Source organism: Ambystoma mexicanum, chromosome 6q, assembly GCF_040938575.1.
Source record: "Ambystoma mexicanum isolate Mex_15411 chromosome 6q, UKY_AmexF1_1, whole genome shotgun sequence".
NCBI lineage: Eukaryota > Metazoa > Chordata > Amphibia > Caudata > Ambystomatidae > Ambystoma > Ambystoma mexicanum.
The window spans coordinates 892,925,533-892,948,861 of record NC_090937.1 but is presented as its reverse complement, the minus strand read 5'-3'; the positions used below and the strand labels follow the sequence as shown (position 1 = coordinate 892,948,861).

General features: G+C 41.7%; 1 protein-coding gene across 1 annotated transcript in view; it reads right to left on the bottom strand.

Annotated features, from left to right (window-relative positions):
• The window catches only part of GALNTL6 (polypeptide N-acetylgalactosaminyltransferase like 6), a 2,999,321-nt gene that overhangs the window by 1,820,678 nt on the left and 1,155,314 nt on the right, over positions 1-23,329 (bottom strand). Inside the window, exon 4 of the mRNA XM_069631416.1 lies at positions 6,351-6,459. Coding sequence (XP_069487517.1) covers positions 6,351-6,459 — 109 coding nt within the window. The remainder of the gene's footprint in view (positions 1-6,350; positions 6,460-23,329) is intronic.

Sequence of the window (23,329 nt, the reverse complement as noted above, 5' to 3'; positions counted from 1 at the left end):
ACTAGATTCTGTGAAATAGTGGAAACAGAATCTATAAGGCTTCATTAAAAGTTTGCCGTTAACCAGCCTGTACTACGGGCGGGTTACCGGCAAACTCACCTTGCCGTTACAGTGCCCGATAAACTGGTGTTACTCAGATATTACAGGTTCCGACAACGGCAGTAAGTTCACATTCCTTGGAGTCCCATAGGACTCCATGGGATGGGAACTGCTGAATCACAAGCACCACTGAGAACTTCATCATTTCTCTGCCGGTAGGTGCCTGAACTCCCGGAAGGTCAGGCGTGCCGGTAGTTCACTGCCCCCACCGGCAGACTCAGAGTGAGCTAGTCTGATATAAATGCCAGAGCCGGTAGTACTAGCATTTATTTCTGGCATTTTTACTTGACCGGATTATCCACAATGAGGCCCTATATCATGGTGATCACCTTCCAGTACTAATATCAGAGACAATGACTTGGGAAAGCCATAGTAATCGTGAGTTCTTCCCTGCTGTCCAATACAGACTTGAGTGTATTATCAGATGGGTCATCCTCATTAATGTTGAGTGTGGCATACAAGCAGCCTGTAATCTTAATTGAATTATCCACAGCTTTTACAAGCTTGATTCAGCTCGTAGTGTTGGTAATTTGAGAGCCAGCAGTTCTATCATTAATATGCATATCTAAATCAGATCCATTACCTTTTTTATAAAGTTTGTAGAATTGCTCTGTGATGTTTCACAACCTGGATCACCAAAGGAATAGCCACAACATGCTGACTTGCAGTTTCAATCATATCCTCATACTGTATCCTTCCACTGACCACCATCCAACTGGTTAATGGCGACACATATAGCCTGAATTTGGCGCAGCTGATGCAACAGTTCAGCGATGCGTCCAAATTTGTATAGGCAAGAGAAAAGGGGGCCAAGTCAGTAGAAACATGGCTCCAAGGGACTATGCCAAACAGTCACTGCCTTCCACCTTCAGCAGAGACTTCAATGCAAACAAGTAGCACAAGTAATTATAATAGCGCTGCTTCAGCTCTGCATCTGGATTTTTATAGGTGACACAAAAGGGGGCAGAATCAGCAGCTGTGCAGCTCCAATGCACTATGCCCAACAGGTACGGCCCTCCTACCTTCAGCAGAGACGTCAACACCAACAACCAGCTCAACCACAACCAGCTCAATTAAGTATGCTATGTATTTAAATAATATTACAAAAGGAATCAAACTACAACAAACATTAGAATTGTGACCAACGCCAACTGTCCAGAATTAATTTTGGCATGTTTGTACCCGCATGTTTAAACACAATTTGCTGACATCATTTTCACATTTTCATCTAATATTCCAAGACAAAACCCTCATCACAATTCAATAAAACAATGAACCTTTACTGGAGTAGAGTTTAGAAGAAAACATGCAAACTGAAATAAAAAAGATATATCATACAAAGTAAAAGGTTGTATGGAAAGGATACTTTTATTTGGTTACACATTAATACTATCAAGTACTGACTAAATATTTGGGGACTTCAAATAAACAGTACATTTTCTGAGGACACACTGCAAGAAACTGAAATGCATAGAAACAAATCAACACGTAATACTCCATAATAGTTGTATACAATCAAAATCAGTGCTTATAAGTATGGGATCACCCTAAAATAAACATAGATATCAGAGAAACACATTGTGTTAAAAAATGTAAAGTCCACAAATTTAGGAAATACTAATGTTCAGGTAAAACATGCAATTAGTAAAACACCATGCATTAAGCCCTGTAACAGATAGCATATACACATGCCAAAGTATAAGAGTTCATACTTTTACAAGACAACATTAGCATGTTTCATATTAATGACTAAAATGATAATTTTGTCTAAAACACTAATGGCAGGATCATGTTTCTTTAGATACTGTAAGAACAAGTGATGCAGCATTTTAGCCAGGCCAAGATTGTTATCGGCAACTCAGACTCCTATAGAAGAGTTGGCATCAATAATGATGGTATTGCATACATCATCAAAGAGTTGGAAACCACCATCCCAGTCCCAGACACATGTGTGAAGGATAAACAATGGTGCACTAGCATCCAAAACGCCCTGTCCAACAAAATCTCAGGCCTTCAAACCAAAATGAATGACAAGAAAGAAGCCCTATACAACTCCACTAACTCCACTAACACTCCCCCACACCCTACACCTCAGAACCCCCCAAACCTAATCCTATCACCCGTTTCAGCTTTTCCAAAGTCTCCTCACTAGAAGTGGACAAAATCATCCTCAGCCTTAAACCTTTGAACTGCCAGGGCGACCCTTGCCCCTCTCAAATCATCAAAGACGCATCAAGAGACCTCTCACCTTTCATTACCAAACTCATTAACGCTTCCTTTTCATCAGGCATCATCCCCAATAACCTTTATGAATCGTGGGTCCTCCCTCTACTCAAAAAACCCTCCCTAGATCCATCAAAACCAACTAATTACAGACCCATTACCACTGTCCCCTTCCTGCTCAAAATATTAGATAAGACTGCCTACCAACAAATACAAAAATATCTAGAACAGAACCACCTCCTCGGAATCCGGCAATCTGGCTTTAGACCCCAGCATGGGACAGGAACGGCCCTCATTGACCTTAAGGCCCAAATTGACATTCTGAGAGATAATGGGAAAACTGCCGTACTACTCCTCCTAGACCTCTCAGTAGCATTCGATCTAGTAGATCACAAAATCCTATGCAACCACTTGGACTCGGCTACTCACTTCTCCCAAGAAGCCATTGGCTGGATCAAGTTGTTCCTAAGTAACAGATCGATGCGTGTCTTTTCCACCTCAGCTTCAGCCGACCCCATCCCCATTACATGTTGAGTCCCTCAGGGTTTCTGTGTCTACCCCACTTGTATAACGTGTCCACGAAACCCCTGTTTGATGATCTTGATGGTCTGGGTATCACCTACACTAATTATGCCGATGATACCCAGATTCTCATCCCGTTGACGGGAGATTACAACAAGGATTTGGCCTTGGTGAACAGGGTATACCTCATCATCCAGGCATGGATGGCCCCCCACAGTCTATGCCTGAATGATGACAAGACGGAACTTATCATCCTCGGTTCCACCCCTAATCTCAACAAACTGGACCTTAACTATTCCAGCTTCATTATAGACGGCAACCCCATCAAGGTAGCCAAAGAAGCGAAAACCCTAGGAATCTACATAGACTCTGCCCTCTCCTTCCATAAACAGGTCAGCTCCATGGCCTCTTCCACAGCCTACACCTGTAAACTTATAAGAGCAGCCAAACCCTTCTTATCCGCCCAGAACTGCATCACCCTAGCCAGAGCCCTTGCACTTTCAAAACTGGACTATTGTAATGCCCTCTTTGTAGGAGCCAACAAACAGATTACCAATAAAATCCAGACACTGCAAAACAATGCTCTCAGAGCAGCACTCAGCATCCCCAAGAGCGAACACATCTCCAACATCAAGAGAACCCACAATTGGCTCACCACCACCGATAAAATCATCCTCAAGGTAGCCTCCCTAACCCATAAATGCCTCAATAATGCAGCCCCCCGATACCTTGCCGACAGAATAAAGAGATACTCCCCCAACAGGCCTACCATATCTACCAATGCCAACCTTCTTACAGTTCCCAGGATCAACCAAACCAAAATGGGGGGCAACAGTTTCCAGGTGAAAGCTGGCCAACCCTGGAACTCTTTACGACCTTCCCTCAGAACACCGCAAACCTATCCCCACTTCAGGCGCAGCTACATTCACTAGTTAAAGAATAAGGACCAATAATGGACCATGACGCTGATATCTATGTAAATATGTTTACCTACTTACTGCTGCTATCTATGTTAATATGTTTAGCCGCATACTGTCTATCACTGTACCCTTTGTAACTGTATCAACCCATGCACACAATGTATATTACTGTACAGCACTGTAACCAAGTTGAGAATAACCTTGCTGCTCCTGCAACCTCATACCCTCGGGTCTGGCGCGCAATATAAATTAATAAACATAAACATACAGTGTTTGTGTGGCTTAGCACTGATGTGAGGTACAGGGGTGGTATAAATAATGATGGTATTGCATACAGTGTGTGTGTGGCTTAGCACTGATGTGAGGCACTGGGGTGGAATTAGTAAAGCGTGATTTGCTGGAGTTTCCATCATATCTTGAGACTGTATCCTTTCACCGACCACCATCCAACTGGTTGATGGCGACACACATAGCTTCACTTTGGCACAGCTGACCCACCAGTTCAGCGCTGCGTCCAAATTTGTATAGGTGAGAGAAAAGGGGGCTGAGTTAGCAGAAGCATGGCTCTAAGGAACTATTCCAACCAGTCACTGCCTTCCACCTTCAGCAGAGACTTCAACACAAACAAGCAGCAAAAGGAATTATAATAGCACTACTTCAGCTCTTTATATCAACCATAGTATAGCAGTGCAAGTGTAAGTGTAGCATAGGACTAACACCTTAACACTAATAATGTTAACATATTAACCACTAACACCTAAATCACTAAACCGATTAGTGATTAGAATGGGATAGCTTAGATTGAAGGCACATGGTACAAACCATAGGTGCAACATGTGGATACAGACTGCAGGCGTATTATTCAGACTATGCTAGTTTGGAAATAAAAGGCACACATTAAAACTGTTTTTCAGTGTGGACATGAAGCTGCGTGATGAATTTGCCTAAACCATTCTGCTTAAAACAATCCATTGTGTATGAGCTGGCAATGAAGGAAACTGGAAGGGAAATGTTTCAATTATCCATACGGGGCCTCTGAGCTGAACACTGTACAAAGGTGACAGGTTGCACGTTTTGCCTTCTTGAAAATTACAGGAAGTTCACAAGACAGCACAAATCTGATTGATTGATGACATCACAGCCAGGGATGGAGTATGATATACTTTCTGTAGGGAGCCATATGAAGTGGGATGGCATAGAGAGGAAAGGATTTAAAAGGGACAGAGAAAAACTGACAAAAAAAAGAAAGAGGCGAAAGACTGAGAGTGAGGAGAGAGACCTAAAGAAAAAAGTCAAAGGCCTGGGAACTGACTGATGGGTTGGAAGACTGCAATAAATGTCAGTGGAGAAAGGAGGGCTTCTGCTCCAGTGGGCAGTTGCTGCCACAGGCTGGAGGGAGAGAGGGACTGCTGGTGTCTACGAAGGCACATATTGTGCTGTATTATGGAGCATGTGTTTCAAAGTAGTTACAATGAACATTGCAATTGATTAGGGTGTTCCCCGCCATGGCTTGGGTGATGCGATGTTGGGTTAAAGCACAGATTTTTTCAATGTGTCTTTCCCTTCTGTGTGAAAGGGACAGATATTCTAAGTGCAAGCTGAGAGCAATGTAAGCCTGCCAATATTTCTAATACATTTCAAGGTTACTGGTATGTTTTTCAGCCAAATGGTGAAGTCAAAATACAATTACTAAGAGAGAACATAACATTATTGTGGGGACAAGGGTGGGTTTGAAGCATTTTCACATTGCTATCTTGGTGGGGAAAATATATTGTATGTGTTCACTCCCATGTAAAATGTGAGATTATATCTTGTGGTTGTTATTTTTGCATATGCCACGTTTAGCTTGTTACATTGCATTTATTGTTTTCCTTCTGAACATTGTGTACTAAGATGAGGTTTTTAAACTACAAATAAAAAAATGCATGATAACATAATTATGTGTGCTGGTCCATTGTTTGTGGGGCCTAGTATATTTACTCTGTTTATCAGATAGCCCATTATACTGCCTGGGGTACAATTAGTGTGCACCACCCTCCATGAAGTCTGACATTTGTATTCAAAGAGGACCCGAAAAAGAGAGTACGCTTGCAAGCTCATTCGCCATGTTTAGAGGCATGCTTTACCAAACAAGGGATAGGCACATTGTTGTATGTGATTGCAGTTGGTGATAGCAATCGAGAGGTATAATAAAATCCTACAATACCCATGAAAAGCGTTCATGTTTACTTCACATTCATTTATTTGTAGACATTCTGATCAAATCTGCTGTGTTTACTCTCCATTGTGACCTAAGGCATGAACATGCCTTTTGAAAAGTTTCTGAAAATATTATGGGGCATCAATCAAGTAATGTAAGAAATGTTGCTGTAGACCTGAAGATATTGACACCATGGTATGATTTGTTTAATTAATACAAACATGGTAATTACACCTGTCCCCCGTAATCCACTGATACATTCATGCCCCTGTGTTACAGGAGCGTTTGCAATAAACAAGATGTTCACTTGAGACTACTCATACATATGTTTAAGCACCTTACATTGAGGACTCATTTTGAAATTTGAAGATGAGACTTGCCCCTACCTGATCGCAATGCATCTTTCTGAATTGCTTCATGGTCATGCCAGTCTTTTCTCCTTAAACCATCCGTCCATGTATAGAGTTGTCCATCAATAAGGCCCACAGGAAAATTCTGTTTGTAAAGAAAAGGATATTTTATGGTTTTGAAAATTAAATAAAGATGTGAAGATATATGTCCTATACAAACAGATGTTCTATGAATGTTTCCATGCTTAGAATTGCAAAAGAACATCTGGTACACAATACAGTTTGACTGGACAATTGTTCATACAAGCTGTCAGAAAATAATCAAGATAAGTTACAGCCCTGGAAACAGACATCAGACTAAATCAGTGGCCAATGCCATCTCTATTCCCCCTACCTACGAAATACCCATTTCACATCTGCTGCCTCAGGAACTGTCTATTTTCATGTTCCTTTTCACAGGAAATGCACGTCATGACCATTCCTTCTTCCCATGGCTAACGACCATGATTTGCACTGACATTCAAAGACTGTGGTGAAAGGGTGTACCGTGTGTGACACACTGCTTCAAGACAGAGCTGGAAATTTAGGCCTGACCAGGAGTGTTTCATTTTGAACTGGGTACCACCAGTCAGCCCACCCTTTCTCTATTTGTGTATTAGTCTGGAAGGGGGTTCTGTGCGCTGTCTGTCTCTTAACCTGTGGCAAGCAGAAATAGGGATGGGTGAAACTGACTGACCGTGAAACAGAATGTAGAAGGAATGCAACTGCTAAAATCTTTGTCACTGATTCCTCTATACTGCAATACAGAATCTAACGTTACTGACAATGTAAGTCCTGTATTTGGATGTGTTTGTATTCATATGCATTTTTACAGAAACACATACATGAGATATAATACAATAAAAAGGACTGCCAGACAATAAATGTATACATAGCAAAGTAAGTTTGGATTTGTAATGCATTGTTGAGGGGGTTGGGGAATAGGGCATTTGCCTGGGACAGTGGAAATTGAGGGCAACCTCATGTATTGGGAGATGAAAATAGTATAATAATAAGGACAGGAGAGTCATGTTAGGGAGGGGGAAGATCAGTCTGCAGAGGGACTTTGCACTTTGTACTAGGAAGTGTTTAAGTGAACATTAGAAAGCAAGGATGGTGGCAATGTTTTAGATTGCAGGGGTAGGGTGTTCTAGTGATGCTAGGTCATTAGGGAGAAGTAGAACAACTTTCGAGCCACAAAGGACGAAGGTGTAAACATATGGAGTGTGTTACTCTAGCAGAGATTAAGGAAGACAGGAAGCTGAGCTAGCCCCTGGATCAATTTAAAACGAAGAAGTTGGCATATGAAGAGCGAGTGAAAGCACGCAGAGAGCCAGATTGCATTTAGATGACGAGTATGGGAGGAACGGAGCAAAGTCAGGCTACAGGATGAATGGGAGAAGAACAGAAGGAAGAGGAAAGAAGGAAGTGAAAAGAGAGTGGTGATTGTGTCATACATTTAAAAGATTTCAGAGAACAAATGAAGATAATTGTCATAGGCCAATATGGAAAATAGATTGAACAAGAGAAGTGTGGAAATTGATAGTTTGGAAGGAGTTGTGTCCAGAGAGAATGGATAAGGTTGGTAAAGTAGCGAGATTTGGCAGTGTCACATGCAGTTGTGAGATTCGGTAGAGGAGTCTTGTAGTTAGTACCATGAGAGGATGTTGATTTTTTTACACCATCAATGTAGTTGTCAGTCTTACGTCTCCAGATGTTATGATTAGTCCACGGTTGTGGGTCAGAGGTGAATGGCGTAAAAGTACAGGTGTGGTAGTGGCGTTCTGAAGGGGCAATTAGAGCCAAACTGATGTCTTGTCTGGTCAATGGAGGATAACTGAGGGGAAGAGAGAGAAGAGAGATGGGAGTGGAATTATGACAGGCATTAGGTAATGGCATTGGATATCAGTTTGCATTCAGAGCGTGGTGAGGCTTAGGTAAGCAAGTGATCCAGATGAATGATGACATCAAAGTGGATGATAGTGTTCATAACTGGAAGAGTTAGTGTGGGGGGATGGGAAGAGACACACTAGCCCTATTTATGTTGTGGGAGGTTCAATTTCAAATTAGTTGGTGTTACAGAGATTACAATTACCAACTACATTAATCATAATATTTGTCAGAGCAAATAAAGTAAGTGGTCACCATCAACAATAAATGAGGTTAAGAGGTATAAGTGGGCAATGTAATTGAATAATAGAGAGGAGTGTGAGAATACCTAAGTGTTAGTATGTTCAAATGAGAGATAGTGACCAGTAAATATGGCAGTGGAGAACAGAGGGTGCTCTGTCGATAATTAGGTCATCCCTACCAGCAATTCTATTAAAACAGATTAGTGTAGAAAGGAAATGGTGTGGGCTGTAAAAAAGCTAATATGGCAGTATTATGGCAGTAAGCCACGTTTTGGTGATTATCATGACAATGATGTTGGGATTGTGGAAATCAAAGTAAATCGAGAGAAATGTGATTCACTACCACATTGGCAAGGGTCAGGGTAGAAATGTAGGTGAGGAGGAGGCCTGAGTTAGGTGGGTTTTGTGAGGAGGGATAGTTATAATTGGTACTTCTGGGATGATACATTGGATGACTCTTGTTCAACATTTAAATGCTGGAAATAAGAAGTGATGATGGTGGGGAGGAGTAAGTGCCTGTGAGGATGAAGTAAGAGGCATTGTCTGAAGGGAAGTGTCAGTGGGAGGATTACCACATTTATGCATGGTACTGATGAATGCTTTGAGTGGTGTTAGTGGGCCTAACAGTATCACACAGATTCTGTCCTCTACATCTTCTGCCCTTTACCTCAGACACCCAGCAGGTGTGTTGGGCAACAATTTGAAGAGTTGCACTCTGCACCGATGACTTTTTGGTGGGCAGGTCAGCATGGGTGACTTTTGGCTATAGTCTGCCTTATGGTGGTGGGGGAGTGAACAATAGAGGGAGATGGGCAACTGCGATAGGAGGGGAGAGCTTATACATCAGTGTTCTACAATGTCAGCATCAGAAACATATAGCACGCCTGAGAGTCCAGAGAGCCAAAATGAGTGATGCGATAAATATTAGAGATATATGATCTAATAGAAATTAAATTCTGGAATGTCTTAATCCGATAAACAAATCAGCCTAAAACATCTGTAATTGCCACTGAGGTATGACCTTTTTCATATAAAAGAAATTCAGACAGTAATTAAGATTCCAACTCATCCTGTAGTCCAGATCATCTGAAAGAAAAAAAAAAAAAACAACCAAACATTTGTCACACAACTAGGTTTTAAATAATCATTCTTGTTGTCACAATAATTAATGGGGGGGAAACACCTACAGCTACTCTAAAACTGATGTAGATGTTCCTCTCACAGTTTTTGCTAAGCAATATTTGTCATGATGGATAAAGCTATAGTTTATCAGGAGTCACAATCTAAAATATATACTGCTCTCCCTAATGGTCTCTAAGTACCATCTTAAGGAAAATGTGCCCAGAAACCTCTTTACATATTCTCAGAATATAGCTCCCAGTATGTTTCCAGGTTATCATAACACAATTTCAGAAAAAGTACACCATATTCTCTATCTGTAATACTTCCAGGGCTACAGTCACTACTCAAGGACTTTGTGTCGAGCTCATTTATAAGGTGTATAGTATTCAGTTTAGTCTACACCCTGTGACATAGTGTCCTGCTTTCTTTGAGACAGTCTCAGTGATATTTCATCCATCCTACTATTATAGTAACACATGTTCACATCTGCCTTCTGGCTTTGCCAGATGGACCAGATACATTTGTTCAACTCTCTCTTGGGAGTCCAAGTCTACAAGGTTCCTAAGAGTTTGAGATACTCCAAGACTCTTGTATACCTCTGGAACTCTTTCATCTCTCTCAATGTATCTTCTTCTCTCATACCCCTCTGTCATCTTGTTCGCAAAGGTCTCTGATGGCCCACTTGTCTCCCATGCCACTAAATTCTCTTCGGCCTCTCAGGTTTAACAACTTTCTTAGACCTTTCAACTCTCTCCGGCCCCTCAGACCTCTCAGACCCCATATCATTTTTTATGACCTCTGCATTCCAGCACCATTATCTCTGTTATCCCACTCATGTTTCTGTACTTCTTCCAACACCTGCCTTCACTCTTGCCTGGTCCTTTTAAAAATGGCCCTTACACAGGGCCCGGGCCAAAGGCATATTCAATGATTGGTTGGGGCATGAAGACTATATACTCTCATCTCAATATTAGAGATGATTTGCAATGTTGTACTGGGTAGGGAATTTCAATGAGAACTCATGGCCATTGTGATTCAATCAGTATGCTCTGATTGTTTGTTACGGTGGCAGTCTATGTATGTCCTTCCTAGATTTTCCCAGTTATTTCTAGGAAACACTGGTGATGTTTGTGGAAGTTGGATTTGTGGTGTGACCTTTTTATTTTGAGCTTTCAATGCAACATTTCTGCAGCTCCCGTCCCCAAGTTTAAGACACTCAGGATTATAAAGTTCCATAAATCTCTCAAGTTTCACTTGTCAAAGAAATGTTCACTAGGCACAGAGTTCACTTGGCAACAATACGTTCACTGTACCTTTGCCTGGTAAGTTCCCCATTCTGAACCAAGTCCATTTAGCATTTCCTTCATTACATCATGCAGCTCTTTTCTTTCAATTGGGCTCCACTCGTTGTGACACAGTTGTCAGACCACACAGTCCGCCCATTACAGGTCATGCAACCAGGTACCTTGTCCTTAATAGAGTTCTCTTTTCCTTATGCTGGTGTCTCTGCGGCCATCCTGGATCAATCTCCCGCCTGGTGACCACCCCGATGCTGTTCCAACACTCTTTCCTTATTCTGGGGTCTCTGGGGCCAGCCTGGATCAATCTCCCATCTGGTGGCTACCCAAATGCTTTTCCAGCACACTTGGCTTATTCTGTGGTCTTTGCGGCCAGTCTGGAGCAATCTCCCGCCTGGTGGCCACCCCAATGCTTTTCCAAAACATTTTGTTTGTTGTCAACACTTTGCTATTAGATTTGGGGATTTTGCTCCCACTTCATTTCTAACACAGCTCCCCCTTTTTAGGATCTCTGTTTCACTCACTTCTCATGTCCATGCACAGCTCCCCTCTTTGCAGACACTTCCTTTCTTTAAACAGATTCATTCGAGAAAGTGTAATCATACACAACCACACTGCCATTATTTATCCTTATCATTCCATTTGTCAATTGCACCCGACGCGTCTCCAGTCTTACGCGTTCGGGCTGTAACTTTGTATCTTACTCGCTTACTACAATACACACCAGACTTTCACTGAGCTTCACACACCAGTGGCATTTTCTTCATTCTTGGGTTAACGTCATTGTTATCTGATGTCAGAGTCCCCCAATCTGCCCCTCAGACACTCCTGTGTTCCTGTCCTGGCCCAAGGGAATGAGCATTTTATGTTATCAATGTAACAAGCGAACAGCACGCCTCCTCTTCTTTGGACTTCTCTTCTTTGCTGTAAACGGGGATTGTTAGGCATGATTCTCCCGGATGCTTCCTCACACAGATCCTCAGCCTCTCTGCATCCCTCTTTTTTCCAGATGGTCCTTGTCAGCCACGGCTCCTCAGCTCGCCTCCCAACTTGCTCTCTTTGCTTATTGCTAGTGTTCCTTTTATATTCTCCTGAAGACTTGATAGGCTTCTGATGGGCATGGTTGATTTCAATTGCCTGACCCTGCCAAGCCGTATTAGTGGGACATGGCCTATGAAGATGTTGATGTGCATGTATCTGAATCTTCTCTGTCCCAGTACCATAGTGGTATTTCTCATAGGAAATATGTACTCCTCTTGATGTCCTCTTCTTCGTGACAGTACTTGAGTGATACTTGGGGGAAAAGAAGATTGTGTGTCTTATGATAAGAAGGTTGTTACAGTTCTTTTGTTCTGGTACCCTCTGTAAATGAGTATAATGGAAGGAAAATATGGGGTCTCACAGTAGTTTATGCTATCAAAGCGACGGGAGGATAGGCATGTGTTATATTTAGAAAAAGGGGTTTTACATTGCCTTGCTTTCCTCTGAGTGTCAGGGTTCGATGGAAGGTCTTGGGGTAGGCTAGGACATGCATGACAAAATCCTAAAACAGAAGAGGGGAGGTAGGATTGTTCGGGATTAGGAAAATAGGGATGCCAGATCTCATCTTCGGGCATTTGACTTCCATTCTTCAAAGACCCTCCATCCCAGTAATAGCCATTCACAGCCTCACTCCTGGGGTTAGAAATTCCCAGTCTTACCCTTCTCTTGGTTACCTGAGAAGGGGTCTTAAGCAGATTAAATGTGAGAATGCCCTCAGATTTTTCCCAGGGGGAAGAGGTAAATCTCAGATTAGGAGTCTCTGTTGATTAACAGAGAGATGTTTTTCTACTTATAATTACTGTTATGAAATGAGGGTTGTTTATGGAATGTCGCTGTGACATGGTCTGACTTGACCCTGGCGTGTCCTCACTCTTGTCTCCAAGGAACTGGAAAGGTGATTCCATTGAAGTGGAAAGGGACCTGCAGGCATATGGCTTCCCCTGTCTGATTGGGTGGTTGAGGGTTGTGTCTCTGTCACCAGGGAGCAGAAAAGGTTCCATGGCACTTAGAGATCTCTAGCTTCACTGAGTGCCATATTCTGACTATTCCTCTGGGATCAGGTCAGGACACTGAATTCATCGCACCCGAGATGACATAGGAATAAGAACTCATAAACTCTTGATATGTTGCATTGCTGTGCAAATGTTTATGAAATCCAAGCTCCTTCTGATTCATGATACTCTTCCAATATCTTGCTGCTACTCAATAATCACATCTTTTCTTGAAAAGGCTAGATACCTAAGGCACCACACTTTGTACTTCCAGCATTACTTTAAACAAATCGAGTTATTCCAGCTCAAGGTACTAGCAGAAACTGTCTACCAAGACCACCGCTAATCATCAACACCAATACATAACGTGAGAAAAGTACCAGATCTACTTAATATTTCATGTCACATTTCAGCAGAGTTAAAAAGAAATATTCCATGCTTCTAATGAGTTTTTGGCATGAGCATTGCATTCAATTTCGTTTTAATGTATCCATACAAACCTTATTTTTATTTGACTAATTAAATGAAAATGAACCCCCATTGCTTGTTCTCTAATCAGAAAGGGAACAATACCTCAATATGGCATACCACTATTCAAACTCTTTTTATTAATATCCATGTGTACTCAATTAGTCATAACATGTATCATGTTATCCTAATCATCACGTATGCTGTATTAACCAATAAGCCCTGATGGCCCCAGGGCTGAGTTACAGGACAGAGCAAAGTGAGGGCCTTAAAGTTAGCCCTGGGGCATTATAAGACCCTGTAATGCCCTCACCCGTAGAGGTTTATTGTTATTAGCATCCCAGGATTTTTTCGGAGATGCTAATAATTTTTTTTAAAGTTGAGAAACATAGTTTTTGTTGTTTCAAAACTTGTAAAAAAATAAAAACCAAGATGGCTGCAATGGTCAAGGGAGAAGGTTACTACATGTAGTCCCGTTTCCCTTTACATGGTGGCTATTGCCATGATGGAGATGTGTTCCCGGTGCCAGCGAGTATCAAGGGAGTAAGTGGGGCGGGGTAGGGTTGCCACTGTGGAGGAGGACATTGGGGGCGGGTCTGGGAGGATGGGGATGTGGGGCTATGCAGAGATTAACTTGGCATTGCCCCAGTGGTGAAGATGGCGGACTCCCGCTTCCGAAGAGGTTTGGAGTAGTAGTTTTAGTATGTGGTAAAGTCCCCATTCTGAGCCTCCTGATTGGCTGGGAGGCCGCCACACCGCCACCTCCCCCTGACTGGGTGTTGATAAAGAAAATTGATATGTGCATTTTGCAAACACAGTGCACAAAAAATAAATCCCATTGCTTCCCTTTTAAATCAATAGAACATTTTACTCACCATTACTTGTAATCGACAAATCAACTGAATTGTACGCTTATTATAATGATTTTAAGGAAAGTAGCTATTCCTTTGGAATTAGTCACTTCATGAATGCTGGTTTCGCATGTGAAATGAATCTACAAATGGATTTGACCACTCTAAATCCATGACCCAGTAATGGTGTGCATTTACTGCAGAAGTAAGTACATTTGACAATCTCAGGTAATTATTTCGAATGATAAAGGGTAAAAGGTGGGCTCTTTGCAAATTTGAAGACTCTTGTCTCTCACTAGGCTAACTTAGGCCAAGAATGTGAATGTGAACATAGTGTTTTACTTTTGACCTGTATCTCTTTATAAATTGATGCCAGCAAGAAAAAAGCATATATTTTTTGAAACACTAGCAAGTGTTCTACATATGGCCTAGCTTGACTGTTTGGGACATAACATACATCTGACCATGGAAAGATTCAGAATAGGTGTTTAAAATTTGTAACTGGATTCAAAGTATGTTTTTGCGTTCTGGGACAACTTGAATCCAAACAACACACAATTAACTTTGGCACTTTTGTCTATGAACTATGATTTACTTATTAGAATTTTAATTTTCCCATTTGCTTTTTGGGTTAAAGAGTGGCCTTGCTTTACTCTTCATGAGCCATCAAGCAGAAATAGTGTTACAGGCATATGAACAAAACCATGGCTGCTTTGATAGCTCAGAGGCAACGCGTTTGTTTTGGAAGCAAGACAACGAAGCTCAACTCAGGTTTGAATCCCGATCCTGTGCTTAGAATAGAAACCAATCTCTGGTATTAAGCATGTTATAAAAGGACAATTATAATTGATAAAGCACGTCTCTGAAGAAAAAAGGAAAGTCTACATGTGACTCAGAATGTGCTCATGACTCAATCTGAGTAGAAAACACTATGCCGTTAGGATTAAAGATGTAACGCCCGATTAATGAAAAAGTGTGCATTACTACTGCATTTGCTGAAAACTGAGAAAGTCACTGCATGAGCCTGCGCGCAGAATAAAAAAAAACACGCGCACTTTTTCAAGGAATCTACAGCGCAAAGTAACCGTATCCACCCCAAAACAAAGCCAAAACAGTCACATTCACCTACACCTGTGGGCAACCAGGGCACAAACACATGCATCCTGTGAACAGTGTGTGGGGTCCCGCCAGCCAAGCCTGCACCTCAGCACCTCTGCATGGGGTCCCCCGTAACTCTAACTGGCACCCTGAGTACATGCGTTCATTTGCCAGAAAATAAATGTCACAGTAAACTGCGTGCAACCCCCATAAACCATCCCTGGACCCCGCTACACTGCATACGCGCACCCATAAGTAGGCTCCGAACCCTGTCTGAATGCACCCCTTAATCCAGCATGCAAACCTACCTCTAGAGTTGAGATTCCTCCATGCAAGTCTGTACGCCTGCTTTCAGGTGGCGTAGACATCAAGGAATTTACATGGGCATTTGGCAGGCGAGAGGTTGCGTGGTCACATCCATCAATACACTTTGACGTGCGCATTAGTGGGTGGGCTATGGACTGCCTGCGGTCCGTCCTACATAATGGCCACTTTCTGGCCTGTTCGTCCTCATTTTGTGTGTTTTGCCCCCTATTGCGGCCCCTCCGCAGGCCATGCCCACCCCCCGTGTCGAGTCTTGAGTAAGGCACTCGGCTGCATGCTTAAACATGCCAAGCCTGCGCGAAATCCGCGCAAGTCCCGGCAAAATCCCTCGCAGTCAATTCCATGAATCGACAAACTGGATTACGCATTACGCATTTTGAAATACAAATAATTCCATGAATCAGGCCCGCAGTTGGCAAACTCTTTATCTTCAATTCCTAAACATCTCTCCTACTCGAAGTCTGTGAAATTGGAGCCAAAATGACTGCTAATTCACTTTCCATTGATTATAAGAACCAAACGTCTTTCCCTTTTAATCACTTCACACATTTTGCAGTGCAAACAAAGGTTTTGCAATGTTAGTCCAGTTTGAATATCACAACAAATGCAACTTTTGATAGTTTGATTTGGACTATTTGGAAAGAGTATACAGAGATTCGAGAAGTTAGCTCAAAGTTGCCTATATTATGCCATAAATTCTATATCTATGTTTAGACCTCTGTCTTTTACTTTACACATCTTCAGATGTTTGAGCTCACATGTTATTCTTTTTGTGGTTTGAGATGACACCTTTCAATCCCATCACCAACACACTCTGAAGTGTATGCTCTTTGTATATGAAGTGGCAACTGACTGTTGTTTCTGTTTTGTGGTTCAAGATTGTACATCTATGTCGGTCTATTCTTGGATACAGCTCCTAGCAAGTTTGAACAACATGCTTTCCTTGAAGGCCATTCTTACATCGGATGTTGAACATGACAACTAGCCTATCTGCCGTTGCATGTCCATTCTATATGTCTTATTTGGTTCTGAGGGGGTTATAGAAGATTTGGAAGAGGTATGTTGGCCTTTTTTGCATCTCCCAACATTGTATTTGTATTTTGTATTCAGTTTGATTTCGTCAAAGCGCTGAAGAAGTTTAAACATAGAATTGCACATTTTAGACTTTGTACAATACAGTGGAGTTAATCATCAGGCAATGGAACATAGAAGGCACACTCCGTCGTTTGAGCGAGTGGGGAGACAGTGAGTTTTCAGATTGACTTGGAAAACGCTGACAATTAAGGAAGAGTGGATAAAGAAAGGAAGAGAGGTCCAGTGCTTGGGTGCAAACAAAGCTAAATAATGGAAACAGGAAGCGGTGGAGGGAGGTTTACGGACCCAAAGTAAGGGCTGGTTGTGAGAGGATAACGCACAGGGGGTGATTACAGGGATACTAAGGAGGAGTGATAGAAAAGGGCGAGATTATGGATGCATTTATATACAACCAAGAGAAAAGGGAATAGGTTAAGAGAAGCAAAAGAAAGAAGATATCTAGAGACAAAAAGAAATAAATGAATGAGCGAGGACACCGTTAAAAGAGTAGATATATAGATGAGTTATAAACAGAGGAAAGGAAAGCAAGATGAGAAGCAGGAAGACCAAGGAGGAGATCTGAGGATTAATCATTGCGTGAAAAAACAAGAGAGGTGATTAGAAATACATTAGCATGGGAAGAGTGTTACGGGTGGGCATGGTGGATTTTGAATGGAGCAAAATGACAAGAACGGGCAGTGTTAAAAATATAAAGATAAAACGAGAGAGAGGAGTCACAAATATATCTATGTTACAGGCAGATGAGGATATTAGAAGAGAGCAGGGGAAAAGAAAGGGAAGAAGAAGGGAGGGGTAAGGGGATAGGAGTAGCAGGAATGAAGAGGTCTTTAGGTTGGGAAAGGTAAAGGCGGAGGAAGGGGTAGGCCATCCATAGTTGGATGACAGAGAGAACAGACAATAGCACAAAGTGAATCAGAAAAGGGGGAAAAAGACAAAGATGTGTGTGTCATCAGTGTAAATGTGGTAAGAACGTGTGTAAGAGGATATGAGAGTAGACATGGGGTATCATAAAGGGTGAACAGAAGAGGACCAAGAACATCTGTTCTTGGTCCTTGAGGAATGCCATAGAGAGGACAGGCGGAAGAATTATAACCAGACAAAGTGATAGAGTAGAATCTCTTCTAGACATAGGAATGAAACCATTTAAGGACAGAACCAGAACAACTAAGGGAGGTGAGATTGGAAAGGAGAACAGAGTGATCAACCTTATCAAAGGCAGCTGATAGATTGAGAAGAAGGAAAGGGAGCTTGGGGTGAAAAGCAGAGAGAAGAGCATTGGATAAATGCAGAAAAGCAATATTGGTAGAGTGAGAGGAGCAGATACTGCACTGGAGAGACAGAAGAAGAGAATGGGTATTAAGATAGGAGGAGTCCTGCGAATAAACAGTGTGGTTGAGAAGCTTAGGATAGGTAGAATTGTGGTATGCTTAAATGAAGAAGGAAAACTGGATTTGCTGATAGATGAATTGATGAGACAAGTGAGATATCGGATGATATGAGGATAGATTTGAGGGAAGTGGGAAGTGGATCCAGAGAAGAGGCCGAAGGATGAGCATGGTCAAGGTGGGAGGTTGTGTCTAGAACAGAGAGGGTCAAAAAGGAAAGGAGTGAGAGGAAAGTAGCAGGTGGGAAGGAAGAGCAAAGAGAGCCCACTTTGTGAAATAATTAGCAAAATAAAAGTTGGAAAGAGAAAAAAGGAGATGTAGGCTCCTGTTCTTATGTTTTCCTGATCAAGTGGAAGTGCATCTCTCTTCACAAATGTTACTTGGTTGCTTGTATGCAATTAGGGAAGCTTCTTTGGCAGCGCCTTTCAGGTCATCCTCACTACTAAGTATTGGTTATAAGTCCTCATCAATTCTATACAGTTGTTATTTGTGCATGATAGGTGATAACCAACCAAGGGTTTTGGTTTGATATTTTTGCTGGCTCTATTTAGTAATAGTTTGTCTCTATTGTAGCAGGTTGCCTTTGGGTATTTCCAATGCACGATCAAATCACCTGTCAATTTGTCTCATTTTGTGACCCATTGGAACAGATGTGTTCGTATTTGATGGGTTGACTTGGCTGTAGATAAAACGACTTTGTGTGGGTCCAATGGATATTTTCCATTGCAGGCAAGTGTTCATGACCTTGGGTTTCTTGTAAGTAGCTGGAAGGAGAAGGGTGGCTGTCACAAACCGCAGGCTGCAGCATTTTCCCCGCATTTCCCTGTGATCTTAGGTGTGCCTGGAGTGTGAGACTACGTCCATTACTATTTAACACATGGTAATGGCCCAGAGCGGAGAAGCCCGGCAGGAGAAGGGAGGCTGTCACAAGCCAGGGGATACTAGTCTCACTGCCTTTGTGTGAGGCACAGGACTGAGTGGCTGATGACTAGCCTGCAGACCTGCCTTGATTGAACTGGCGGTATTGGCTAAATTGGTTTTGATAAACCCCTTGCACATAGTGTAGAATTCTGCAACCTGTGAATTGTGGGATGGTCTGACGGTGTCAGTCCGCTTTAGCAAGTTTTAGCAAGTTATATGCTTTTAGTTTTTAGTTTTCCTGACTGCCAGTGTGTTTATGGATATGAGTGAGGAACTCACTGACCTACTAAGGGTGGAAGGCAGCCTGGTGCGTTGGCAAAGAATAATCTCATGAAGCATGCTGTCTAGTTATTTTTAACAAAATGTGAATGATACACTGACTGGGGCTGGGGTTGAACAGTGGCATGGAGAAGAAGCTTTAGCTGGGCTGTCCTCTCCCCTGATTGCTGTGCTTGCTCAAGTGTCAGGGTTTATCTCTGTGCAGATATTGTGAGTGAAATCATTTGTGGAATCCGGGCTAGCCAAGTGGGAATAACTGACACTACTTTATGAACCCTACGCTGCTGAAAGGATACATTTATTTTATTGTCATCCTCTTGCCAAGTGGAAATTAAAATCACTGCCCTATGACTAGTTCTATCACCAGCAACAGAAATTGTACCGGTAGCCTCATAAGGTCCCTAAGTTACCCGGGTGTACTGATTGTTGCTATTGTTGCATTGTGCCATAATTGTTGTGACTGCTGCCTGCTATTGGAGATTTTCCTTTACTGACTTTGGTACTGTTGCAAGTAGGGTGGGGAGACGTACTATGTCTGGTCTACCTCACTTGTGTATTCTTTGCTGCCATGTATTCGTTGTGCTCCTTTGTTTGTGCATCCTTTTGTCATATCTTGAATCTTGTCATCTGTTAATAGTATGTCTATTTTGCCAAAAGAACGGCAGAAATATTTTGAGCCTATTAATGAAGTAAACACATTAATTTCAGAAAATAAAAATCTAATCCAGGACATATGTAGTTTAGATGATCCTATAACCCATGAGGAGAAGGATGGAAAACGGCGTGAGAAAATGCCTCAAGGGCAGAGGACATGAGAAAGTGAGTAGGATAAGATTCTGTTGGTAGGTGCAGGGTCTCATTATGTTGCAATGTGATGGAGTGATGAGCCCATTGAACCTTTGTGGGATGATTCAGCCAGTTATGGGTTAACATCTAATGCCGGGTGCCCTGCTGTGTACAACAGGTGAATGACCCCTTGCTGGCCTTCGAGGTGGGGAAAAGAGTGAGACATGTTATTCTTTCTGCATCAATGGTTGATCCAAGTACTCCTAAAAATAAAGCTGGAGATTTGATTGAGTTCCATCCATTGTTTGTTACTGATGGTCACAATAAGGATATGATCAAACAAGAGCAGTCTGTGAATCGTATTGACCTTCAAGAACCTACAGAAGTATTACCAGTGACATTTATTCTAGATTCCAGTATAGGGAACTATGCAAGTAAGGATGATCAGGGACTGATTATTACTCCCCTGGGGGACACTGCCAAACACCTATAACAGTATCTAGAGAGCCCTTAGTGGATCTGCAGTATTTGCAGCACCGTTTGGCGGGGCAGGATGAAGAGAACGTCATAATTGACTCCTGTATCACTTTAACTAATACGTTTTCTCCATTAATTATACAGGAAGATACCTGCTCTGGTATTGATGGAAAGAAAGGGGTGCATACCAAAGAATTAAGGATGGATATTTATTTATTTGAATTTTTATATATTGCGCCACAAGCCCAGAGGCCTCAGAGAGCACAAAAGGCAAAAACAAGACAGACAGGGACAGGATTGGGGTAAGGGGCGATCCAGTTCTGACATTCAAGAGGCAGCAGAGCAAAGCAGCAGTAGAAGGCAGTGGAATTAGTCAGGGGGAAGGTTGAAGAGATGAGTCTTCAGCTTTTTTTTTAACTCAGCAGTAGTTGCAGTGGCTCTTGGGGTGTTTGGGAGTGTGTTGCAAGCAATAGGACCTAGGGCATTGAAACTGCGACTGCCGGCTTTGGCCAGTCTAAACCTCGACTGCAATGGTTTAAGTTGATTCTTAGATCTAAGGGTGGATGAGGGGACGTAATGCAGAAGGTGATCAGTAAGATATTCTGGAGCTGTGAGTACACATTTATGAGTCAGTGCGAGAAGCTTATGTGCAACTCTGTGCTTCGCAGGAAGCCAGTGAAGTTCCCACCTTGAGGATATTGTGTGAATGTTATGTTAAATCTATTGTTGTAAAGAACAGGGTGGGCAAAAATGAACCTTGGATACATGTTAAATCATTTTGGGCAAATTCTAAGCTTAAGTTCCAGAAAACAATCAAGGGCTGTGATAGGGGGAGGTGTGTGCCCCAACTTCCTGTCCCTGCAAGACTGTGAACCTAGACATAAAGAAGGAGCTTAGTGCCCTTAAGTCATCCTGGCCTGCTAGCATTCTACAAGACCTGGTGAGGGAAATCAGAGTCTTGACAGGATGTGTACAGTCACTGCTACTTGCTAGTAGCAGGGTTGAAGAGCTCCAAGCAAATAAGGATAGCAAGGCCACTTCAAGTGCATGACAGTATGAGGGTAATTATTCTAAAGTCTCTAATGCCTCTGTATTCTCATGTATGCACCTACAGAACACTGTACCAATTCACTTAAAGAAACAGGCCTTATTAACTTGGTTTTGCCCCATTGTTGATGTCATCAATTGACAAATTGCTCGGAACAACGCTAATACTCCCAAAGCCAATAGGGGTCTTCCGTTTAGACAACCTATGAGGAAAAGGAGGGAGGATGGAAAAGCCTTAAGCAAGAATGTAGGTCCAGTAAGGGATGATGCATCATCAGTAACTATATACAATGTCCCTAGATCATCATCTAGTGCTTTAAAGTCACAGGCCTCTATGATAAATAAATGTTTACATTGAATCAGGACGCCATGGACGGTGCTTCTATTATTAGGGAGGATATTGTTAAATATGTCACAGGAATATGCCAAATAATATTTATGGTAGTATACATATGTTCTTGGTTAGTAGGCAATTGACCGATGGGCTTTTAGCCATTGATTTACCGACTTAGTCACCTCTGGTCCGCAAAAGGGGTGTACCGAATAGAATATGTAATTATTCTGCTGAATACCAAATGGTTGGACAAGTGTTGCCTCTTTAATTCATAAAGGCAAGAAAAATGCTTTGTAAATGAAAAACACAATTTCAAATATGTGCATTCTTTGTCATGTCGTAAAGTTTGGAGAGATCTTTCTAATTATGCAAGGATGCTCTCTCCTTTGGAGAATTCCATTTGTTGTGACTTCAAAGAGATGATAAAAGGCTGTAGTTCAAAAACATTTACGAGCTATAATGTGAGAATGAGTGCGATACTTAGAGATCTTGGGGTGGAACAATGGGACCTGGTAATGTGTCCATGTTTTGTGACAAAGAAATTACTGGAACGAGATTGGATCAATACTGTCTCTGAATTATCCAAATATAGTACCTACCGTGAATATGCTAAATTCTCCAGAAAACGAGATGGTTGCTGTTTACATTTGAACATTTTCCCTTGCAATATCACTCATAGATATTATATGCGTTTTAAGCTCAATCAAATGAAAACATTAGAACTGACGAGATTTTGGGGTGCAAATAAGGACAATTATCCTTCAAAATCATGTAGATTTTCTAAATGTGAAGCAACTGATGAGACATTAAAGCATCCCATTTTAGAATGTGTCCATTTTAACAATGCACAGTCAAAATTTGTATTGAAATTAGGTAATATGCAATTTGATGACTGTATGGATTTCTTATGGAACCGTTTAATGCAAGGACAATGTAAACCACTGATGTATGCACTTGTAGCATTTTTAAAGATAATTAAACAAGAAATTGAGCTCATGTCTTAACCCAGTTCTTTGTGTAATCAAAGAGCCTTATGATTTTAGATGTGTATCAGGATTTTATGTTTGTATAGTGTTGTTCTTATTATGATAGTAAAGAGTATAAGTGTATTGGCATATGGTCAATACCGCTTTTAAGTCATGTACACTTTCTATAATATTTTTATGCTGTGAATATATGAGCTAATGTAGTTTGCTGATTTGCACAATTGAGAATTTGCACATCTGAAACTCAGCACTTTAAGTATGTATATACTTCTGCATCAGTAGTCTTTGATGTACATGTGTATATGCAACTATTTTGGTGATGTACTTCTAAAACTGTGGC